The sequence below is a fragment of the Gouania willdenowi genome, chromosome 1 (genome assembly GCF_900634775.1).
Source record: "Gouania willdenowi chromosome 1, fGouWil2.1, whole genome shotgun sequence".
Lineage (NCBI taxonomy): Eukaryota > Metazoa > Chordata > Actinopteri > Blenniiformes > Gobiesocidae > Gouania > Gouania willdenowi.
The window spans coordinates 24534330-24553760 of record NC_041044.1 but is presented as its reverse complement, the minus strand read 5'-3'; the positions used below and the strand labels follow the sequence as shown (position 1 = coordinate 24553760).

The following is a 19431-nucleotide window of genomic DNA, read 5'->3' as shown; positions in this document are numbered from 1 at the left end:
CAAATGACCTTTAAAAAGGCTTTGAAATGAGTGGAATTCCCCTCCAAGTTTCCATTATTCTAGATTTGAGACAGTTACTAAAGCCCAACACCCTTCCTACTGCATGAAGCTAGCTTGTTCCACAGGAAAACCAGCACCACAAGAAACTTGAGTCAAATGTGTTACTTTTCCTATGGAACATTAAAGAATACACAAGAATAGACTGAAGGCCAGCATCTCAGGTTTGGGTACAGTACATGGAGCACATGTTGGTAGTTGTTTTGTTTAATTGTTTAACATATGATGCTTGATCAAAATATCAGACACATACTGCAAGAAATGTCCACGTTTTCACAAAAAGTAGAGTACACATGCTCATGTTCTCACATATACAGATATTTGAAGGACTCACACCGCATATAGTCAGACACCCCAGGGAATTCATTGAAGTACTTCCCATAAGCCTTGCCATGATGCAAGGGGACAGTTATGCACAGAAAGTTTGCTTTTTTCACAGCATTGCTCTGTAGCCATGTAGAAACATAATCCACTGTAAGACAGAGCTGTGAGGTAACTGGAGACAGGCTTGTCAGATCTAACATCCTCTTTAATTATTATTATTTCTTTAACCAGGCAAACCGATGTGCTTTAACTGTGGTGTCCTCATTGTTATTGTGTGAGGCAATCTTTACTATTTTTAGATCAAAGGGTGACTGTGATGAAGTTAAATTCCAAGCATTTTTTCTGTAGTTAACCATTTAAATAATCATATTTTCATTTCGTTCCCTAATTTATAGATTTAAGAATAAACTTGTCAGACTGCTCTTTGCGTACTGCCCAATAATTGTTTGTGGATTCTTTAAAGTAGTAGTACCAACTTCCTTGAATACTCGAGGCATTTTCCAACACATTTGCTGAAATTTTGTCAGAAAAGGGGGGAAACTGTCCTTATTTTTACTACACTGATACATAGTTAGACAGACATAGACTTTTTGCTCTGGTTGGTTTCTTGCTGCTTTCTAAAAGCCATACAGATGAGGTAAGGCTTTGTTTGGTGTTTGGGCACATGGGTTGTTCGTAATGGGAGGGCCACCAGGCTTTATGCTGATGATGAGGCTCCATGGCCAGAGTAATACAATAGGATGTATTGTCTGCCACCACCACCAGCAGCCTAGATCACATTCAGTTCATTGGGAGTTCATTTTCCTCATCCCTCCTGTAGCACATAAGTGACCGAATAACCCCCAAAAAACTGTGGGACAGGGTAGTGGGTGTGGTGGATGGTGTTTTGGGTTGTTTCCTTCGGTGATGGTTGGTCCCATGTGTGTCTTTAAACTGTGTTGGTGTTTTCATAGTTGCTAAGACCCACAGCAGCTGTTAGGAACTGGAGCTTCACTCTGTAGAGTTTGCCCAGTTTTCATTTCTCTTTCTCCCTTTCACATCTCGCCCTTGGTTTTTCTGTGCAAACATCCAACAATTCTCATGTCCTCATAACCATGTACTCCTACATTTCGGCTTACGATAGACGCCCACAACACTGAGCTCACATGCTGCATGACATCACCCATCGCCTCATGTCACAGAACCATGCTCACTTTCCGTGGGAGGGCTGGAAAAAGCAGGAGTGAACTGGAGGTTCATGGAGCATGGACGGTCAATCAGCCAAAACACATGCTTGAGGGCTGGCGTTTGTTTTTCATCACAGGTGCAGTTTAGTCCTTTTTTTTCCATAACTAATGTGCTACAACCACACTTCTGTTCCATCTAATAGCCTTTGAAAATGTTGCAACAGCTGTAATTCCTCACATTGGGCTCTCATGGGGTTCCTGGAATGAGTTGCCAACACCCGTAATCCTGCATCTGATATAACTTGACCTCTGACCTCTCCGTATTATGGCTGCCCCAAGGCCACATCTATCGATCGCATCTCGATTGCTGCTCAGAGAGGCTGCGCAAAATAAACAGCTACTCTGTTAGGTTTAACTGTCTGAGCTGTGTTAGGGCTGACAGTTTCAATTGTGTCAATAATTGGAGAGAATTGGGTTGACGAGTAAATACTTATGAAGACAAATCGTAAGTTAGTGTTTGTAGTGGTTATAATCTCAACTTTATTAAGTGAATTTATTCAAATGGACAACTTTTGGGTTGTGGTACCGTTAGTGTTTACAAAACACTAACAGGGATTATTATAGTATATATTAGCATTGTAGTATGATACATACAGGAGGAATGAGGAAAGGGGATGTAAAGTATAATAAATTGTTCTCTTGTAAAGCTGAAATGATTCCTCGAATAATTTTATTACAAAAAAGCTTTGAGGCTAATTCTCTGCCTCAAGGCTTTGTTTAATTAATGTCACCAAACTCCTTATCATGGCCGCTTTGTTGTACATGGTCTCTGGCATCGTCATGTTTCATCCGGATGGAATAATTGACGCGCATCATTTTCTCTGGCAATAGCAGAAGACGTGGACACCGGTGGAGTGCAAAAAAGACAGAAAATGTCTAAAGTGTGGGACCATTTTACACTTTGCAAGGCGGACAACGTAGTCCAGTGTAGATACTGTAAGATGGATCTAGCCTACTGTAACAGGACTTTTTAATGGTGCTGTAGCACTTGGAAAGGAAAACATCCTCATGTGAATGCCACTTCTGCACGTGGACTCAGAGCCGGATCCTCTACAAGGTAATGCATTTTAGCCTGCATTATGAGTTATTAGTGATCAGACCTAAGTAACAAGAGGGCAAATGCGCTAAGATCTCACACTCACATGTACACACACACACCCCTCAAAACACATCCCCGCCACACAAGGTATTTATAATAAAAATATACTAAATGAGTAAAATAAAACAAAATCTAAACAATATTTATACAAAAAGTACACAAAACGACAACAGAAATGCACAAAACTACACTAAAAAGATACAAAAATACATGAAATGACTCCAGAATCACACTAATATGGCAACAAAAAACACAAATTTTTGACCTGGCATTTGTTTACTAAGTTGAAGTTTAAAAAAATAATTTTTAATAAAATTTTGAGGAATAACTGACAATTGCTTGCTCATTTTAAGAGGTCTTTCATATTTCGTAACACTATTGATATAGTTGTTTACAAATACAAAAGTGTAATTTATCCGATTAATCGATTAAAAAATCGTCAGAATACCAATTACAAAATTATTTGTTATCTACAGCACTATTCTCTTGTTTTTACAGTAATGCAATTAATAAAGCAACACATCCTCTATAATTAGACGGTCTTTGTTTGCTGCATTTTATTATTTTAATGTCTGCGGTGGGACTAAGTCCTACTTGGAGTTCTAGTGTTCTCATCCTTGCCGACCACATTATGAAGATTCATTGGTGGTGATTTCCCTCACAGCAGGCAGGCCGCTGGTAAACAGTTTTTCCACAAAGCTATGTTGGACAACTTAATGGCAAGAACTTGGCACTGTTCACTGTCCAACATCAAGGGTGTACTAATATCTAAAAGCCACATTCAACAGTCAGAGCCTGGCCTTTGTTCCAAATTTTAACTAAAAGGCTAAATGATTCATGTGATGTTGGTGAATTGTTGTTTAGTATTTGATATAAATTGTTGCTGACATTAAAATCAATAGTGGTTCTTCAGACAACTTTCTATTAAAAACTTGATTGTTTTCATGCTCTTTGCTTCACAGGCAGCACTTTGAGTTCTTTGCTGTAGATCAGTGTTTCTCAAATGGGGGTACGTGATGGCACTACTTTAGAGAGAGAGAGAGACAGAGAGAGAAAAGCAAATAACAAATGAAAGAAATATGTGGATTTATAATGTTTATTTTTAGTTAAGAATGACAATCACACCAGTAGTATTACCAGCAACTCACAAAATGGCACCAAAAAACACACACACTAAAAGAGGAAAATACTTACTATTACTAGAAACACACAAAATGACAACAAAGACACACTAAATGAGAGAAAAATACACAATATCACAACAATAACAAAGAAACGTACAAAAATACTGAGATAGAATTATTTCAATAACAATAAATAATAAAAAGAACAAACAACAACAAAATTACACCAAAAACACAAAACATTAGTCTTGGTCCCACATCAGTGGGAAATGACCGTAAATGACGAAAATTTAATTTTAGAAATCTATTTAGGAAGCACTAAATACTATTTCATTCCACTTATTTACAAAATGGGATTCTTTAAAATCATTCATTCCATCATTATGCTCTGTAGTTGTTGTTTCACAGAATTCTCATCAAAATGTAGTAGTCAAACATTAGGGGATACATTTATTAAAAAGTAAGAGAAAGAGGGTACTTGAGCCAAAACAGTTTGAGAACCACTGCTCTAGAGCATTTCCAGTCTTCTTCCTTATGATTGTGTGTTTTGTCAGTCCTGAATGTAAAGCGATCCACTTTGTTGCCCCTCTGTTATCTCTCCTTTTATTTTTTTTCTCTACCCTGTCCTGTAATCTCCCCTCTTCTATGCACCAGCTGCTTTTTACCTTCTGTCTCTCCTCAGTCCCTCAAGAGCAATCTTCTATTGGGAACAACAACAGTCTGGGATCATCATCATCCTAAACGTAGTCTAAACACAACATCTTGACTGAATATAGTTATGGGAGTAATGCTGCAGTTCAGTTTGTTTTCTTTCGTATTATTAATTAAAGCCTTTATGTTTTTCCCTCAGTGGAATGATCTAAATACTTGTGTGGCTTTGTGGCCAGCACTCCTGGTAAAAAGTTGTTGTATTTCTTCCTACAGTACAGACAGACTTTGATCAAGTGATATTTTTCATTTTTAGTGCGTCACAATCCGGGGTTGTGACTTTTAAGATATTAATAGACTACGGCAGTTATTAGAGCAACCTTATAAACAATTAGAAACCTAACAATGGGCTGGAGATCAAGTTGCCCTGATAACATTTGGCCTTAATTGTGTTTCCCCAGCTCAGCAACAAAGCTCAGTCCTAGAGAAGTGATGGATGATGGCAGCTCGATATTGCAGCTAAATCACACTGAAATAAATCTGTTAAAGTCTGACAAGACAATATTTAAGAGTTATAATGCATCTCCCTTTATCATTGCTGAGTGCTATTATTGGCAACCTGGTCTATAGTGCAAAGGAATGATGGTCAAAAGTGATTGAGTGCTGCGTTGATGATTCCGAAGGTTGTGTAAAATGTCCTACAACCCGTTTATTTAGGGCTACACTGTTTTCCTGAAAGGAGCTGAGAAAAGCAGCAATTTTGTTTTTGTCTTGGTTTTTATTTGTTGCCAAAAAAAAAAAAAAACTTTAAGTGAAATTGCATTTAAACCCTCCTATGTCTTGATTACAGCAGTAGATCTCTGAAGCAGAGCCTAAAGTCATCCCAGATGAGCTGCTCTGAGGCAAACTGGGAATTCTGTCCAACCAATCTAAACACTACACTTTGGCCTTAGGCTGTCATGGTTTCTTACAACCAGCATTTAAACATACACCTGATTACTTACACTGAATTAAGTTGATGCATGATTCAGATGACTCCTTTTTTCTCTGAATTCTCAAACCACAGATTACTTAACCTAGCCTTTCTACATCTGGCTTTAGTTCTGTTTCTTGTTTGTATGTCAGCTGTGCTCATCCAGTGCTACACCTGCTGACTGCTGAATGGGGGCTGGGAGAGGCGTTGCCGTTACCTGGAGGCTGCGCTGTCATGGTAACAGGAGTGGGATGAGGTCATTGTTGTCTTTGTTCACGTTTGATTTTATTGACACTGTCCCATATACTTGGAGCACTGCAGCACAATTTCTAATCCCAGAAGTACTTTATATTTATGCTCAAATAGAGCTTTTGATGTGTTTTTTCAATTCTAATGTTTACATTGAACACTTTTGGTAGCTTTATGGAGAGTGGATTCATAACAGACAATTAATTAAGTGTTGGCTTCAGCATTATATGTTTTCACCAAATAAGATTTCTGTTTTCACACTCTATTACGCCGTAGTCATTCAATTATTATTTCCAATTTAATTTAGTGAACCTGTCGGTATTCATTTCTAAGTGTGTCAGTGTTTCATTATGTCAAGTAGTCTGCTGCTCTAGGGCACATGATTCTACAGATGGCCCCTCGTCCCGATTTAATAAAACTGAATGCTTTTAATAGTATTAAATAGGGGTGGACCCAAAGAGTTATTTTTATTTCAACATGAAACTGATGTAATGGGTTCATTTCATTAGAAAACAGCTTCTGCTTTATTACTCTGCCAACCACCATTACTCGACACCAGCTGATGATGTAAACTAAGTTAAACCCATCAGCAAGGTAGCGGTCCTGGGTTCAAGCCCTGGGGTGAACCCGGGGTCGCGACTCTGAACACGAACAAGACAGTCAGATATGAATGAATGTATTTTTGTTTCTGATTGGATGAAGTGTTCCAGATTCAATCAGGTTCTGACCGCTGATCACCATTTCATTCATTGTCTTTAGAGAGCTTTAGCTGAACTTTGTGAAAAGTCTTGTACTTTGCTACCAAGCTTGACCATTGGATGGACAATAAGGTCCCCTTTTTTGCTGCAGACCAGCTCCAGCCTGGATAGAGGTAGATTTTCTGGTGGCCCTTGTAGTCTGCCACACAACAAAACGAGTGAGGGAGAAACTTTAGAGGCTGAAACAGGAAAAAAAATAAATAAATCAAAGATCTTAACAACAAAAGCAGTCAGCCTCTGTCATGGTCAAAGTCAATTGTATAATAATAATAATACATGTTTTTTTACAGCGCTTTTCAAAAAAAAAAAAAAAACTCAAAGACTCTTAATGTAGTCCCCATTTATTCAGTCATCCATTTATTCATGTTTTTCCATATATTTAACTTTACAGCAATGTGAGATGAAGTTTATTTAAGCATTAGACACTTTGATGTGTCTCGCTGCTGTTCCCTATGTTACATCTTACCTGTATAAAGTAGCTTTGGAGCGTTTAAAACAAGCAGGACACGGTGCATATTTTTGCTTGTGGCTGATTATTACCCAACACTTTAAAAGCACCAGAACTGTCAGTCAGTAGGTGCCTTTTGTGGCTATTGCATCCATAAATTAGTCAAATGTTTTTGAGTCACTAAAGTGTTGCAACCACCTGTACAATTACGGCTAGTGAGCTGAACTAGTCACAGCATGTCATGTCAGCATGAATACTAGGACCTGCTACTCTGGTCGCTGCATCTGCCACACCTGATCCCAACTGTCATAAACATTCATGCTGTGCCACAGGGCTATCGCACATCTCCCAGCAGAGACTTCTGGTTTGAATGGGAATTTACTGATACGTTCTCTTTTCAAACATTTTCTGGCATGGTTCGCTGTCACCCTACTTCTTTGATGTCTGTGCACTTGGGAGTCCAGCCTCTCTGCATGCACTCACATACTCTTTTATCCTTTCTTCATCTGTTGCAGTCCAGTGTAGGTTCATCAACTCGCCTTCTTTTTCCACCTGCTGCTTTAACACGATCTATCTCCACTCCTCCCTCATCTCTTATCTAATCCTATTCCTATCCTTCCCGCCCGACTCACTCTTTCCTTTTTGAACGTCAAAATGTTATTTTTTTAAAGCCTTTCTGCTTAGAGGCTATCTTGACCCCATGAGGGAAACATTGGCACTTTACCATTTTTGTTTAGCTTTAGTGTTCCTATGTTTTTAGAGAAAGATAACGAAGAATGCTAGCAAAATAAAATATTTTAGACGAAATTGTTAGAACAACAGGACCTTAAAGATGTTCCCAGGGGAAGAGCACAGCAAGTGCAGTCAACTGAGCTACTAGTTTATTGTGGTTTTATATTTATATAATTATTATTTATAGTGTTTTGGGTTTCTGTATGTTTTTGTGATGTATACATAGTCTGTCCATTGCAGTAGCTAAGCAAAGTAATGCTGTCTGCCGAGCCTTTCAATGAAAACATACAGTCAAGGTTAAACTTCAGCATAAACGGCTGGACTATTGTAATGTTTATAGGAATCCCCCAAAAGAGCATTAAACAGCTGCAGCTGGTTCAGAATGCTGGAGCTTGGGTCTTAACCAGAATATATAGGTCAGATCACATGATTACTCCAGTTTTAAAGTCTTTACACTGGCTCCTCCCAGTCAGCTTCAGAATAGACTTTAAAGTTCTGCTGCTGGTGTATAAACCTGTGAATGGGTTTGGTCCAGAATACATCAGTGAGATGTTAGTCAGGTATGAACCCAGCAGGTCTCTCAGAAATATGGACACAGGTCAGATAGTGGAGCCCAGAGTTTACAGTAGACATGGTGACGCTGATTTTAGTTGTTATGCTGCAAAGAAGTAGAACAAACATCCAATGAGACAAAAATAAAGTTCAAAGCTTTCCTTCTTTCTACTGCTTATGACTGAGAGTATGATTTTTAATAGGTGCATTGTTGTTCATGGGTTCACGATACGATTCTCTCACGATTTATTTTACAAAATGGGACTGTACATATTTATTTTTCATGATCAAAAAAATCCCTTGATAAACTATTCGAAACAATGCAATTTAATTAAAAATAAATCTTGAATGAAATAAAATAAAGGAATAATTAATACAAATGAAGAAGAAGCCTATTAATTTAAATTCTGGTTCTATAGTAAACGATGCAAAACTGCATAATAGTTCTTTTTCTTTTTAAAAGTGCAACTGAAAATGTATTTTGTCCCTTAACAATTGGACTTAAAAAAAAAAAAAAAACAGTCCTTGAACTGATTTATGTCAGATATTTGTTTGGACCCGCAGAGGGCACTGGTAACCCAGTGGTCGGTTGGCATGCAGATTCTTGCAGTGAAGAAGAGATGCTATGCTAGCAGACAGAGCTAATAGAAAAACGTGACTTTTACAGATATTCCGGTAATATTACAGATATTCTTTCGGTGCTAAAGGGGTAAGGAATCATTTATGAACATGTTTAAGAGTATAAGGCGGCCAAAAAGAAAGTAGTAGCAGATTCTGCCCGCCGCGTACACTGCTGGACAATATATAGCCCTCTGCTGTTTAAAAAAAGTACTGCGATTCAATTTTTAAAGTATCGATGTCAACCGTGATACCTATGAATCGATTTTTAACTGCCTTACGAGTAATCGTTACAATCCTATTGTTCATATGTGTTAAATATTTTTAATCTCTTTTCAATGTTGTCTAAATGTTCAATCATGTCCAGTGAAATTTCTCTCCATACACTGTGACTTTCTCCCACATTCAAAAACATAGCAGATAGTTTTATTGATGCTTCCAAATAGATTAGAAGAATAAATGTGTGTTTAGCCTGTCCAGATTGTATCTGTTCTGAGAACAAAATGTGAAAAACGAGCAGCTCTTCATAGCTAAACTCTTTTTTTGTGTGGGAAAACATTTATTTTAGACTCTAGGAACAGGAATGTTCAATTTTGCACAAAAACTTGTTACAGCTAATACTCAAATCTCTCATCGGATATTTAAATCCTTTTTTTTTTTTTAGCTACGTTGGTTATTAAAAAGGTCAAAGAAAAGATCTATTCAGACGCAAAAAAAAGCCAGGGGGAGCATGAAGTCGAACACTTGAACAATGTCTCCTTGTGGATTAGATTTTTCCACTGTAGACTGTCTACAGAGGAAATACAGAATGTCTTGTAATGTCAAAGCTAGCCTACGGCTAACAGATCTTAAACAAGTAGTCAGATGTTTGAAAGGGTAAATGTAGGCTGCACTGAAAATCCTTCGAGACACAAAAGACTTTTGTTTATATTTCTGAACAGGCTTCTAAAAAGGTGATAAACTTACTAAATATTCTCATTTATGCCAACACCCGAGACAATGCTAACAGTTTTTCTTACCGGCACCAAGGTAGGTCAGTAAGAGTGAGCATACATATTGTGACTCGGTGCTCCTCCGTCCTTATCGTCCTATCCTAAATAAAGCCTGATGCTAATTTCCATCCATCAACCTCCAACCAGCGTACTAATGCACAGCTTATTTTTCCATCCCATTTTTTTTTTTTGCTTGAAGTGTAACGCTTGCAAACAGGGATACATGTGCGATCCAAATAGGATGATCCAATGGTATCAATAGCTAACACTTGCAGAAATGTAGATTAACATGTTTTAGATACTTGGATGATACTATTAGTCATGTTTGTTAAAGTTTTAACATTCAGTTTAAACAAAAACCTATATATGCAGTGCACAGGTAACTGATTCAAAATTGATGTCTATTTTATGTTTCTTTTTTGTGTTGCATTTCCACATTGTTTTGATGTGATTATTTTTCTTAGTCTAGATTAGATACACAGCATCTACAGCAGCACTCTCAAACACTAAACACTCAGCATTATTTATGGCTTAACAATGGTATTTGATTTTGATGCATCAGATTTTTTCCTCTACAAATTATTCACATTAATAATTTGGTCACGAGCAGAAGCAATTTACTAATTTTTACCTGTGCACAATATTATATTATACATATTTAGTTTTTTTTTTTTACTGTTATTTCAATGAAGTATAAATATAATCAAGACAAAAACAGTGACTAACATGCCAACAATGTTTTTTACTTTGACATCAGTTTCCAGCATTGTCTTAATGGATTGTATCATGATGAAACTTGGCAACATCATGGCTTCACTCCCTCACCCATTCTCTTTTCGCCTTTTATTTCTACTCTCTCACCCTGGTAGGTTGACTGTAGGAATGTGCGATATTTTATCGTTTATGATTTATTGTCAAAAATATTCTCACCGACGGTAAGAATGTCATCCTACGATATAAACGATAAATTCCCATGTCGGAAATTAGCAAGGGCCACGGGCCATTTGTCCCTCAATTTAGCCAAGAAAGCCCATAAAATCCTTGTTCCACATGCCAAAACTGCCCCTTTATGTTGTCAACTTAATCTCTGGAGCGGAACGCTGTTTACGGGAGCTCCGTAGCGAAGCCTCTACGGCCGCGGTGTGCACCACGCCTCACGCCTCCCGCCCCCAGCTCTCACACCCTCAGACGGCGGTGCTCGTCACGGCTACCTCGAGCTGCGATACATCATGGTCCGCAACTTTGTTAAGACCAGACAACCATTCAACAAAGTGAACCAATCCAAGTTCCTTCATCATGTCCACCCAAAGTTCCACAAACACGGGGACAGAGATGAACCTGTAGCAACAATTATGAACTGGAAACTCAACTAAAGCTAACTATGCTACGCTAACCCACCGACACACAGACTGGGCTAAGAGCTAACGCTTACCACTCCATATAAGGAATAGGCCAAATAAAAAGAACACGTCTTACTGTCCTAAAGCCACAGAGAGCCATTGATTTGTTTATGGTCAGATTTAACACTTGTACGGAAGGATAAAAGCTAAACTTGTCACACGTTATGTGAAATAAATGTTAGCATAATATTAATCACTATTCATCCGTCCAAACTTGTGAAACGCAATATTTTTTTATTATATTTCACGTGTTCACAGACAAAGCTGGTCCCATTAGACTAATGTAACTATTGAGATTATTACACCAAAATATACTGAATGAGTAAATCATCAGCTTGATCTGGTTTAATTATAGGAAGTCAGAGAGTTATTTATTTACCATAACTTTATGTAACTCATGAGATGAATGAAACAAGATTCAGCAGCAGTAAAAACACTGATGGAGTTATTTGTGCTTTTCATGTGCTTTTTTTTTAGAAAATAATTTCATTTTAAGTGAGTAAATGAATGAGTTTTGTACAATAACACTAATAGAATGATCTGCATGCACTGATTATTAATGTGTTGATGTATTCAAATGTATTTGTGTTTGTAAAGAACCTGTTGACACTTTAAGTTGGGAATTGTTTTATAGTTTTTAATTTATCGTGATTGTTATTGTGATGAATACCAGAAATTATCGGGATCATTTTTTTGGTCCATATTGCCCATCTCTAGTTGGCTGTTGTCATTACTAAGGCGTCTCAATAATTCTTTCAGATGTTTTCTTTGATCCATTCACACACAGTTTCTTTGACTCGTTTCCTTTTGCACGCTCATAAAACAGTGTCAAGTAAACACTGTTTTTGACTTCAGATTGGAGTTTGTGTGTGTCGCCTTTCCATTAAACCTCTTAATATGAAAATAACTGAAACTGATTTGGTCCTCTGGGCTTTTTTTTTAATCTATTTTGACTAAATTGAACTGACATTAGATTAGTCTTTTAGTGCTTGTGAGCCGTGCACTTTCCTTTCAATTTTTCTCACTTAGAATTGACCCTCTCCCACGCAAGAAAGACTTGGAGTGTTTTTGACACAGTGTGTGTAGCTCTACAGGGCTGTCCTTTTATGAAGCTCATGTGCGCAGATCCTCGACATGTCAGCAATTACTCTGATGCATCTCTGTGGCTGCTTCAATGACTCACGAGCACATTCATTTAACAAAAGTTGATTTTCCTATTCTTGTGGTCAAATGTAGTTGACAAATTTGGAAGTTTAAATCTATTACATCACTGCATCACCATTCATACATTTTAAGTGTAAAATTGTGTGTATTATTGAAATAAAAGTGCACATATTTTGTTTATTGGTAATACATTTCATGTGTGTGACTAATATACAGGTACCCTTAAAGTTTTTACCATTTTGAATGGGTTCCTATAATGGCTATTTTATAGACTATCAAGGCAACAGTAGCAGATTTCTGACTTTGTAATGTTCAGCTGTTCATCAGCATTGTTTGGTCGGTTATCAACTGGTTTGCAAATGAGCCGTCCAATCCCTGGTGGTACAGGCAACCTGTTTGTATACCTGCTTCTAATGTTTTTCACAGATACAGTAAAGAGTTTTCAAAGTTAAGTTTTTTTTTTTTTGTTTAGGTTAACACCAAACCTGCAACTCACGGCAGGTACAAAGCCATCTTATCTTAAAACCATGGAGAACTATATGCAAACTCCAAGGTTTGCTTAACAAATCAGAAGCTGCGCCTTATGGCCTGTTTTTCTAAGTGACCTGTTGTCAGGTTTCAGTGGAAATGGAGAAGCGTCCATGTGCATGCACAACAGAATAGACCTGAGACCTGTGTGTGAGTAGTACCAGTACTATTGTTCAGTGTTACTTAGGAACTCAGCACTTCACAGTTAACCACTCACACAGACAGCACTTTGCCCATGTTCAGCTCTGGGCTCCTCTATGCAGCTCACACAGTCTGATTACTCTGTGCTGTATTCTATTAAACTAGCCCATCATTGCTTTCCTAAAGACAAAGTCAGCTTAATCTCCCTATTTCAGCCAGTTCACTAACAAGCTATGTCAAATTAGGGGTATAGAGCCTTTGTATATTTATAAAGGGGATTTTTGTTACTAGCTTTAGCTTGCGACGGCAGAGCCTTAAGAGTGTATCTCCAGACATACTTTACCTCCAACTGCAATGACTCATCCAGTGTTTCCTTAGTGTTATGTACATATGCATGTCAGCCGATATTGGGTAAACATGTTGCAATGGATGGGAGTGGCATCAGAGCTTGTTACCACCAAGTAAACAAAAGATTATTTCTTTGACATTTTTTTTATTCAGTCTTTCTTACTTGTTTGTGAAAACTTCAAACAAATGAAAGAAATATTGTCTTTTAAAACTCCAGTTGGGATGTGCTTTGCTAGCAAAGGTTCCAAACATCAACAAAAGGAAAGAGAGCCACCCACAGGCAGGAAGGGGCCGGCTTTATCGCCACAGAAAACAGCGAGAGCTGCTTCCATCTGCAATGTTGCAACACACACCTCATCAACCAGGGACCTGCACACCACAGTAGGACACATAGTTCTTAAATATCTTTATATATCTTGGTATTTTAATCAAGAAATATACATACATTACATACAGTGATAATGTTTAACCAGGGAAAACTCAGCTTCTCCGTGTTACTGCTCACTTTACACACATTAATGCTTGAAAGAAACTACACATCTGGTCTTGGCTGATTATTTTTTACTATAGAGATTTATTTTTAATATAAAAACAATGAAATTTGTGTCAGACATGACCAAAAAACATTTGATGATAATCAACTCCCTCGCAAAGTATCAGTATTACTGGTTTTGTGACTGTTTCCAGATACAGGTTATGACTTCTAACCCAATCCCCTAGAGTTTCCTATAATTTCCCCCAAAAAGATAATGTAAGGCACAAATGTCAAACTCAAGGCCCCACAGCCAAATCTGGCCCTTTATAGCATCCAATGTGGTCTGCAGAAGACAGTAAAAATTGCTTATTGTGTAAATTACCAAATAAATAAGTTGTAGATATCTCAAATTCACTCATTTAATGAAACTACAATATTTGTTTTCCTTCATTTAGATTCCAAGAATGCAGTCATTTTTAATTGCAAATTGTGGAAAAAACTCTGCACTTAACACAAATTTTTAAATTTCTTACAATTTCATAAAATTCTTCTAAATTACGTATCAGTTGGTTACAAATCAATTATTTCTAAAGTGAAGATCTGGCATGGACTGATATTAAAAACTAGAGCACAATTGCTGTTAAAATTTTTGTTTACCCCCTCTGTGGCCCATTTCAGATCAAATTATCCATATTTGGCCCCTGAACTAAAATGAGTTTGCTCTAAGCCTATCACTGGAACACATTCTAAGTTTAGAGAAGGTTGCCTTAAGTTAGCATTAGGCTGCTAATTAAATCTCATGTTGTATACGTTGAGATGTTGTCACGTATCCTGTCCATAAGAGAGGGAATCCCCAAAGTTCAATGTTTACTCATTCTTCTCTGCCTTTGATCCAATTCTTTGAAAATTCTTTGTTTCTACCCAAAAGATCATATCACAGACCACGTCAGAACAACAAAACAAGTATCTCCAGCCTTTATCTTCATTTCTGACTTTAAAAGGTGAGGAGCACCCGATGGTCTTGATGCTACAGATACAACTGTGTCTTACTAAAGCTTGAGGAGTGTTCTGATCCTTTCGTTGCTCTCCACTGACAACAGTGAAATCACAGAGGAAACAGGAAAGGCCTGAGCAGCTCAGTGTTGGGACGGATATCCTCTCTGGGGGGCGTTCCCCTCCTCCCTCCGTTAACTCTTCCTCTCTTTATCTTCTTTTATTGTTTTTCTCCCCTTAGCTCATTTTGCTCAGTGAGTCACTAGGTGTTCAATTGAGCTCAGAGAGCAAACAATCGGTTTCTTTTAAAGATAATTTCTTGTTTTGGGTCAAAGTGTCTGGATAGACAATGTGTTGGCATGGCGACGAGGATGATGAAGACAGCTCTGAGGTGAAGTGTTTGCTTGTTTGACTAATTTATGTGCTCGTTTGATTCTTGCGGACCAACAGCCTCCCTCGATTCGTTTTCATTATTGTGATTGTGGCCGTCGCATTGACGGCCCTCATTTCATTGGTTTTGGCTTTACTTGAAATGACATCAGATTATAGTTTCTGAAATCATAAAGTTGTCATGCTGAACTGTCAATGTGTGTAAATCAGGACGTTCATGGGTTAGGAATTAAACACTGAGTGACACGGATTAACCTAATTTAACAGTACTAAATTATACTGTTTTGAAATATGTTAAAACAACTTGAAACTGTATTTTTTTCAACAACTTTGAAGAAAACAAATGGGGGAAAAAAGCTGTTCAAACTTTTCCTCTACCCCCCATCTATGACTATCATCTGCCCCCTTCTTCCTTTCATTACTCTAATCATCCTCACCATCTCTTCCTCTGCAATTCCTATGACTCACGTAACTCTGGCTGAGGAGAAGTGTGGGCTTGATGTATTTTATATTATACACATATATCATTTATCATGAAACTTGAGACATATCCTGCTCTTTGTCCTCTTCCATCCAGAGTGACCCTGATGGGCTGTCAGTTCTGGAGCAGCTTGGTCTGGACCAGAATTCAGATTTCTCGGACTCTAGTGTACAACAGCTTTTGGACGAGCAGCGAGAAAGGATTCGCAGAGAGATTCGCAAGGAGCTGAAGATAAAGGAGGGCGCAGACAACCTACGCAGGGCGACCACCGACAAGCGGAACGCACAGCAGGTAGAACCTGGACCTTTTAAAAGCCTGCATGTCATGTGGGTTTCATTGTGGCTTCATTTCTCAATTATCTGAAGGAAAGATGAAGCTTTAATAAGGTTTATGCCAATTAGCAATTATGTTGTTCTGTTTTGGAGGACAAAGTAATGGTGTTACTTTAATTTGAAAGTCACTGTACTAGCAGGAAACAAGCTAAATGAAGGCTGGTGGTGAATACACATGATGAAGCTGGAACAGGATAAGATGAATAATGTGGGTTTGTCCAGTTTTCATCCTGTATGCCTTTTCCTCGAAGTTTTGACTTTCTGAAAGATCTGCCTCATTGAATTAAATTTAAAATGTAGTGTTATTTTCCTTGAGTAAAACATTTTGTCATAAGTTTGACTGAATAAAACTAGCCTATGGGTAAATGCAAAGACTGGTTTGTATATTTACCAAATAATAAAAGATGGTCTAAAAGATTAAATTTAATCAACATGTTTTCGTTTTAATGTTCTGCAGCTGCAATTAAGTGTGAAAAAGTGAGTCCCAATCATAACTCTGCCAAAAAAACAAGTTCATTAATAAATGCCAGTTAAAGAACATCAGTCATTTTACTATACTCGATCCTCTACATGCTGTAGATAATACACTGAAAAAAATCATAATGTGATCTAAAGAGAGACGAGCAAAATTACTAAAATATGAAGTCAAATGCTTTTGTCACAAATCCAAATCAAGGGGAAAAAACTCTGAAGGAGACGGGGAAAATACCCTTTATTTTCTTTTGGTTTAATACTGTCTCTTTCCCCACAGGACTGGCCATTTTAAATCATCATTTAAATTAGTGATTAATCAATAATGAAAATCATCATCCATCAACAATTTCCTTTTACACAGAATACATTTTGTGTTGGTAATTAAATCCCTGTGGTTGATTGCAATTGAACTCTTCTTTAATAGCACTTTGATATAGCCATGCACCCATCATCATTAAAGGCCTGATGTTCAGAATTAAAAACTTTTTAGGGAAACAGTTGAGATTTGTTGGTAATGTGACGCAAGTTGAAACTGACGTAGAGACGAACAAAGACTGTTTTTAATAGAAACTCATTCATCGAAGATGGATGAATGAAAATCACATGCGGAAATGAAATGTGTTAAAAGATCATCAACATGAAAGTATATTAGACAACTGAGAACTACCGGTAGAACCTGTCATTAAACTCTTTGGGAGTTGTTCTGGGTTGGTTGTTAATTACATAATCATTCTTTTCTTTTCAAATTGTCATTAATTTTTCTTTTCTTTTCAAATTGTCATTAATTTTTCTTTTCTTTGGCACCCTGCAGTTTACTTACAGTCATAGACAGAATGAAGGAAACCCAGTGTAGTGCTAAAGTGCAGGAATACACATGATGTTATTCAATGTGCCTTCCTAAAGCACTGTGTGTTTCTGTACGTGCATCCTGGTATCTCAAACACAATCAGCTTTGTAGGTCGACCAAACTTCAGTTTATAGAAGGTGGTTTTGTGTTACACTTGTGTCAACACACTTTTATATTCATAGGGTGTGTTTAGTAAATATATAAATATAATTCCACTCCATTATACTTATGACATTTTGTGTTTGCGTGAAAAAAGCTTTTGTGTCAAGGTTATTCACAATCGGATGAATAATGAATACAGTACTTATCAACCTTATCTGTAATTGAGATAGACAGCAGGCAGAGCCAATCACAAGAGCTCACTTACTGTAATAGTGACATCATGCTGATGCAATCTGAGGAGAGAGATCAAACTAAATGTAGTGCATCCAGAAATGAGGAATAACTAGGACAGGTCAGCAGAGAACATAAGTGGAACATCAAACGTCTGCCTCATGACTCATTATTGGCTTATTGATACACAAACCCTGTGTTTAAACTACTACAGACGTTATTTTTATGTTTTATACGCACAATAAAGACTCTCTTCTTGTCACAGGTTGATAATCAGCTGCGTTCTTCAAACCGCAAGCTAGAAAACCTTCACGCCCAGCTGCAGGAGCTGGACGCTCACATTGTGGTGAAGGGTGGAGAGGAGAATAAAGGTGAGGAACTCAGGAAGTCCACAACAGGAAGCTCCATCTTGATTCTGTCTAATGTTGCTTACTCAGGCCGAGGGCGTTGTGTGCGCCGTCTTATCCAAACTTTGCCTTCCCTGCACAGATGAGTGTCCTCAGTCTCCTGGAGCAGAAAGCCACACATCGGCTCACAAAGAACGCATCGCTGCCCTCGAGAGACAACTCAACATTGAGCTCAAAGTCAAACAGGGAGTCGAGAATATGATTCCCATATATGCCAACGGATCCACCAAAGTAAAACACACACACACACACTATGGTGACCTTTGATAATGTGATACAAAACTAAACAAATGGTCCAGGATCAATATGTTAATGTCCGTGTGTATTAGGCTGAGATTAATAACACGCAGACACGCCTTAAAGCAGGGTTCACCACCTTTTCTGAAACTGAGCTACTTCATAGGTACTGAGTAGTCTGAAGGGCCACCAGTTAGAAAAGCACTGATTACAATACTAGATTTTCATGATTTCACTTAAATTAGAGGGAAAGTTAATAAGGAATGCCAGCAGTAACTTAAAAGGTAGGACATTTTACAGTTTCAAAATGAAACACTATTTCTCCTAATCTATGCAATTGTTTGATTTTCATTACATTTCATAGCAAATTATCATCTTCCTATTCTACTAGCTACTACCAAACAACTTTTAATTAATCGCATAACTAATAATAATGATAATTTAATACTAAAACTTGATCTCGTGCTGCAAAAAAACTCTATTAATTAGTAACTATATCTCTCATATATATATATATATATATATATATATATATATATATATATATATATATATATTTATCTTAGTGAGTTTGAATCCTGGAAAGTAAATCAGATTTTAGATGGAGCTCATTGGTGAAGGAAGCTCCTGAGGGCCCCTCACATGGTCCATGTGGGCTACCTGGTGTCAGTGGGCACCGTGTTGGTGACCCCTGTCCTAAAGGTTACATTGTGTATTTATGTGGATGCAACCTGATACCTCCAAGTTACTTGTTTAATTTTATTTAATGGAGAAAGATTCTTTTTTAAATGCATCAAAACACTATTGTTCATAAAAAGCGATGAAGTGGAAAAGTAATGTTTTTTGTTTGTTTGTTTTTTATCTGTTGGTTGTAGTAGCTGTGACTCTGGTTCAGTGTTAATTCAGACCATACTTTTGATTTTGTTTTTGTTGGTCTTTTGACTAAAATTACTAAAAATAAATAAATAAATAAAGCCAACAAAATTACATTAAAATGGACTAAGTCAGTTACAGTTGACTAAAATATAAAGCATGCGTTTTTAATGATTCTTTTTTTTAAATTCAGTGTTTATCATCCAAA

General features: G+C 37.4%; 1 protein-coding gene across 3 annotated transcripts in view; it reads left to right on the top strand.

The window, feature by feature from the left end:
* Window positions 1-19431, top strand: part of pkn1a (protein kinase N1a) — a 43052-nt gene that overhangs the window by 4615 nt on the left and 19006 nt on the right. The window contains exons 1-4 of one of the 3 annotated variants that reach the window (XM_028455903.1): window positions 15071-15240; window positions 15817-16011; window positions 17972-18077; window positions 18196-18344. In XM_028455903.1, the coding sequence (XP_028311704.1) occupies window positions 15199-15240; window positions 15817-16011; window positions 17972-18077; window positions 18196-18344 (492 nt within the window). In that variant the 5' untranslated portion in view covers window positions 15071-15198. Of the gene's footprint in view, window positions 1-15070; window positions 15241-15816; window positions 16012-17971; window positions 18078-18195; window positions 18345-19431 lie in introns of those variants that run through there. The other 2 variants (XM_028455823.1, XM_028455981.1) reach the window with 2 other exon arrangements.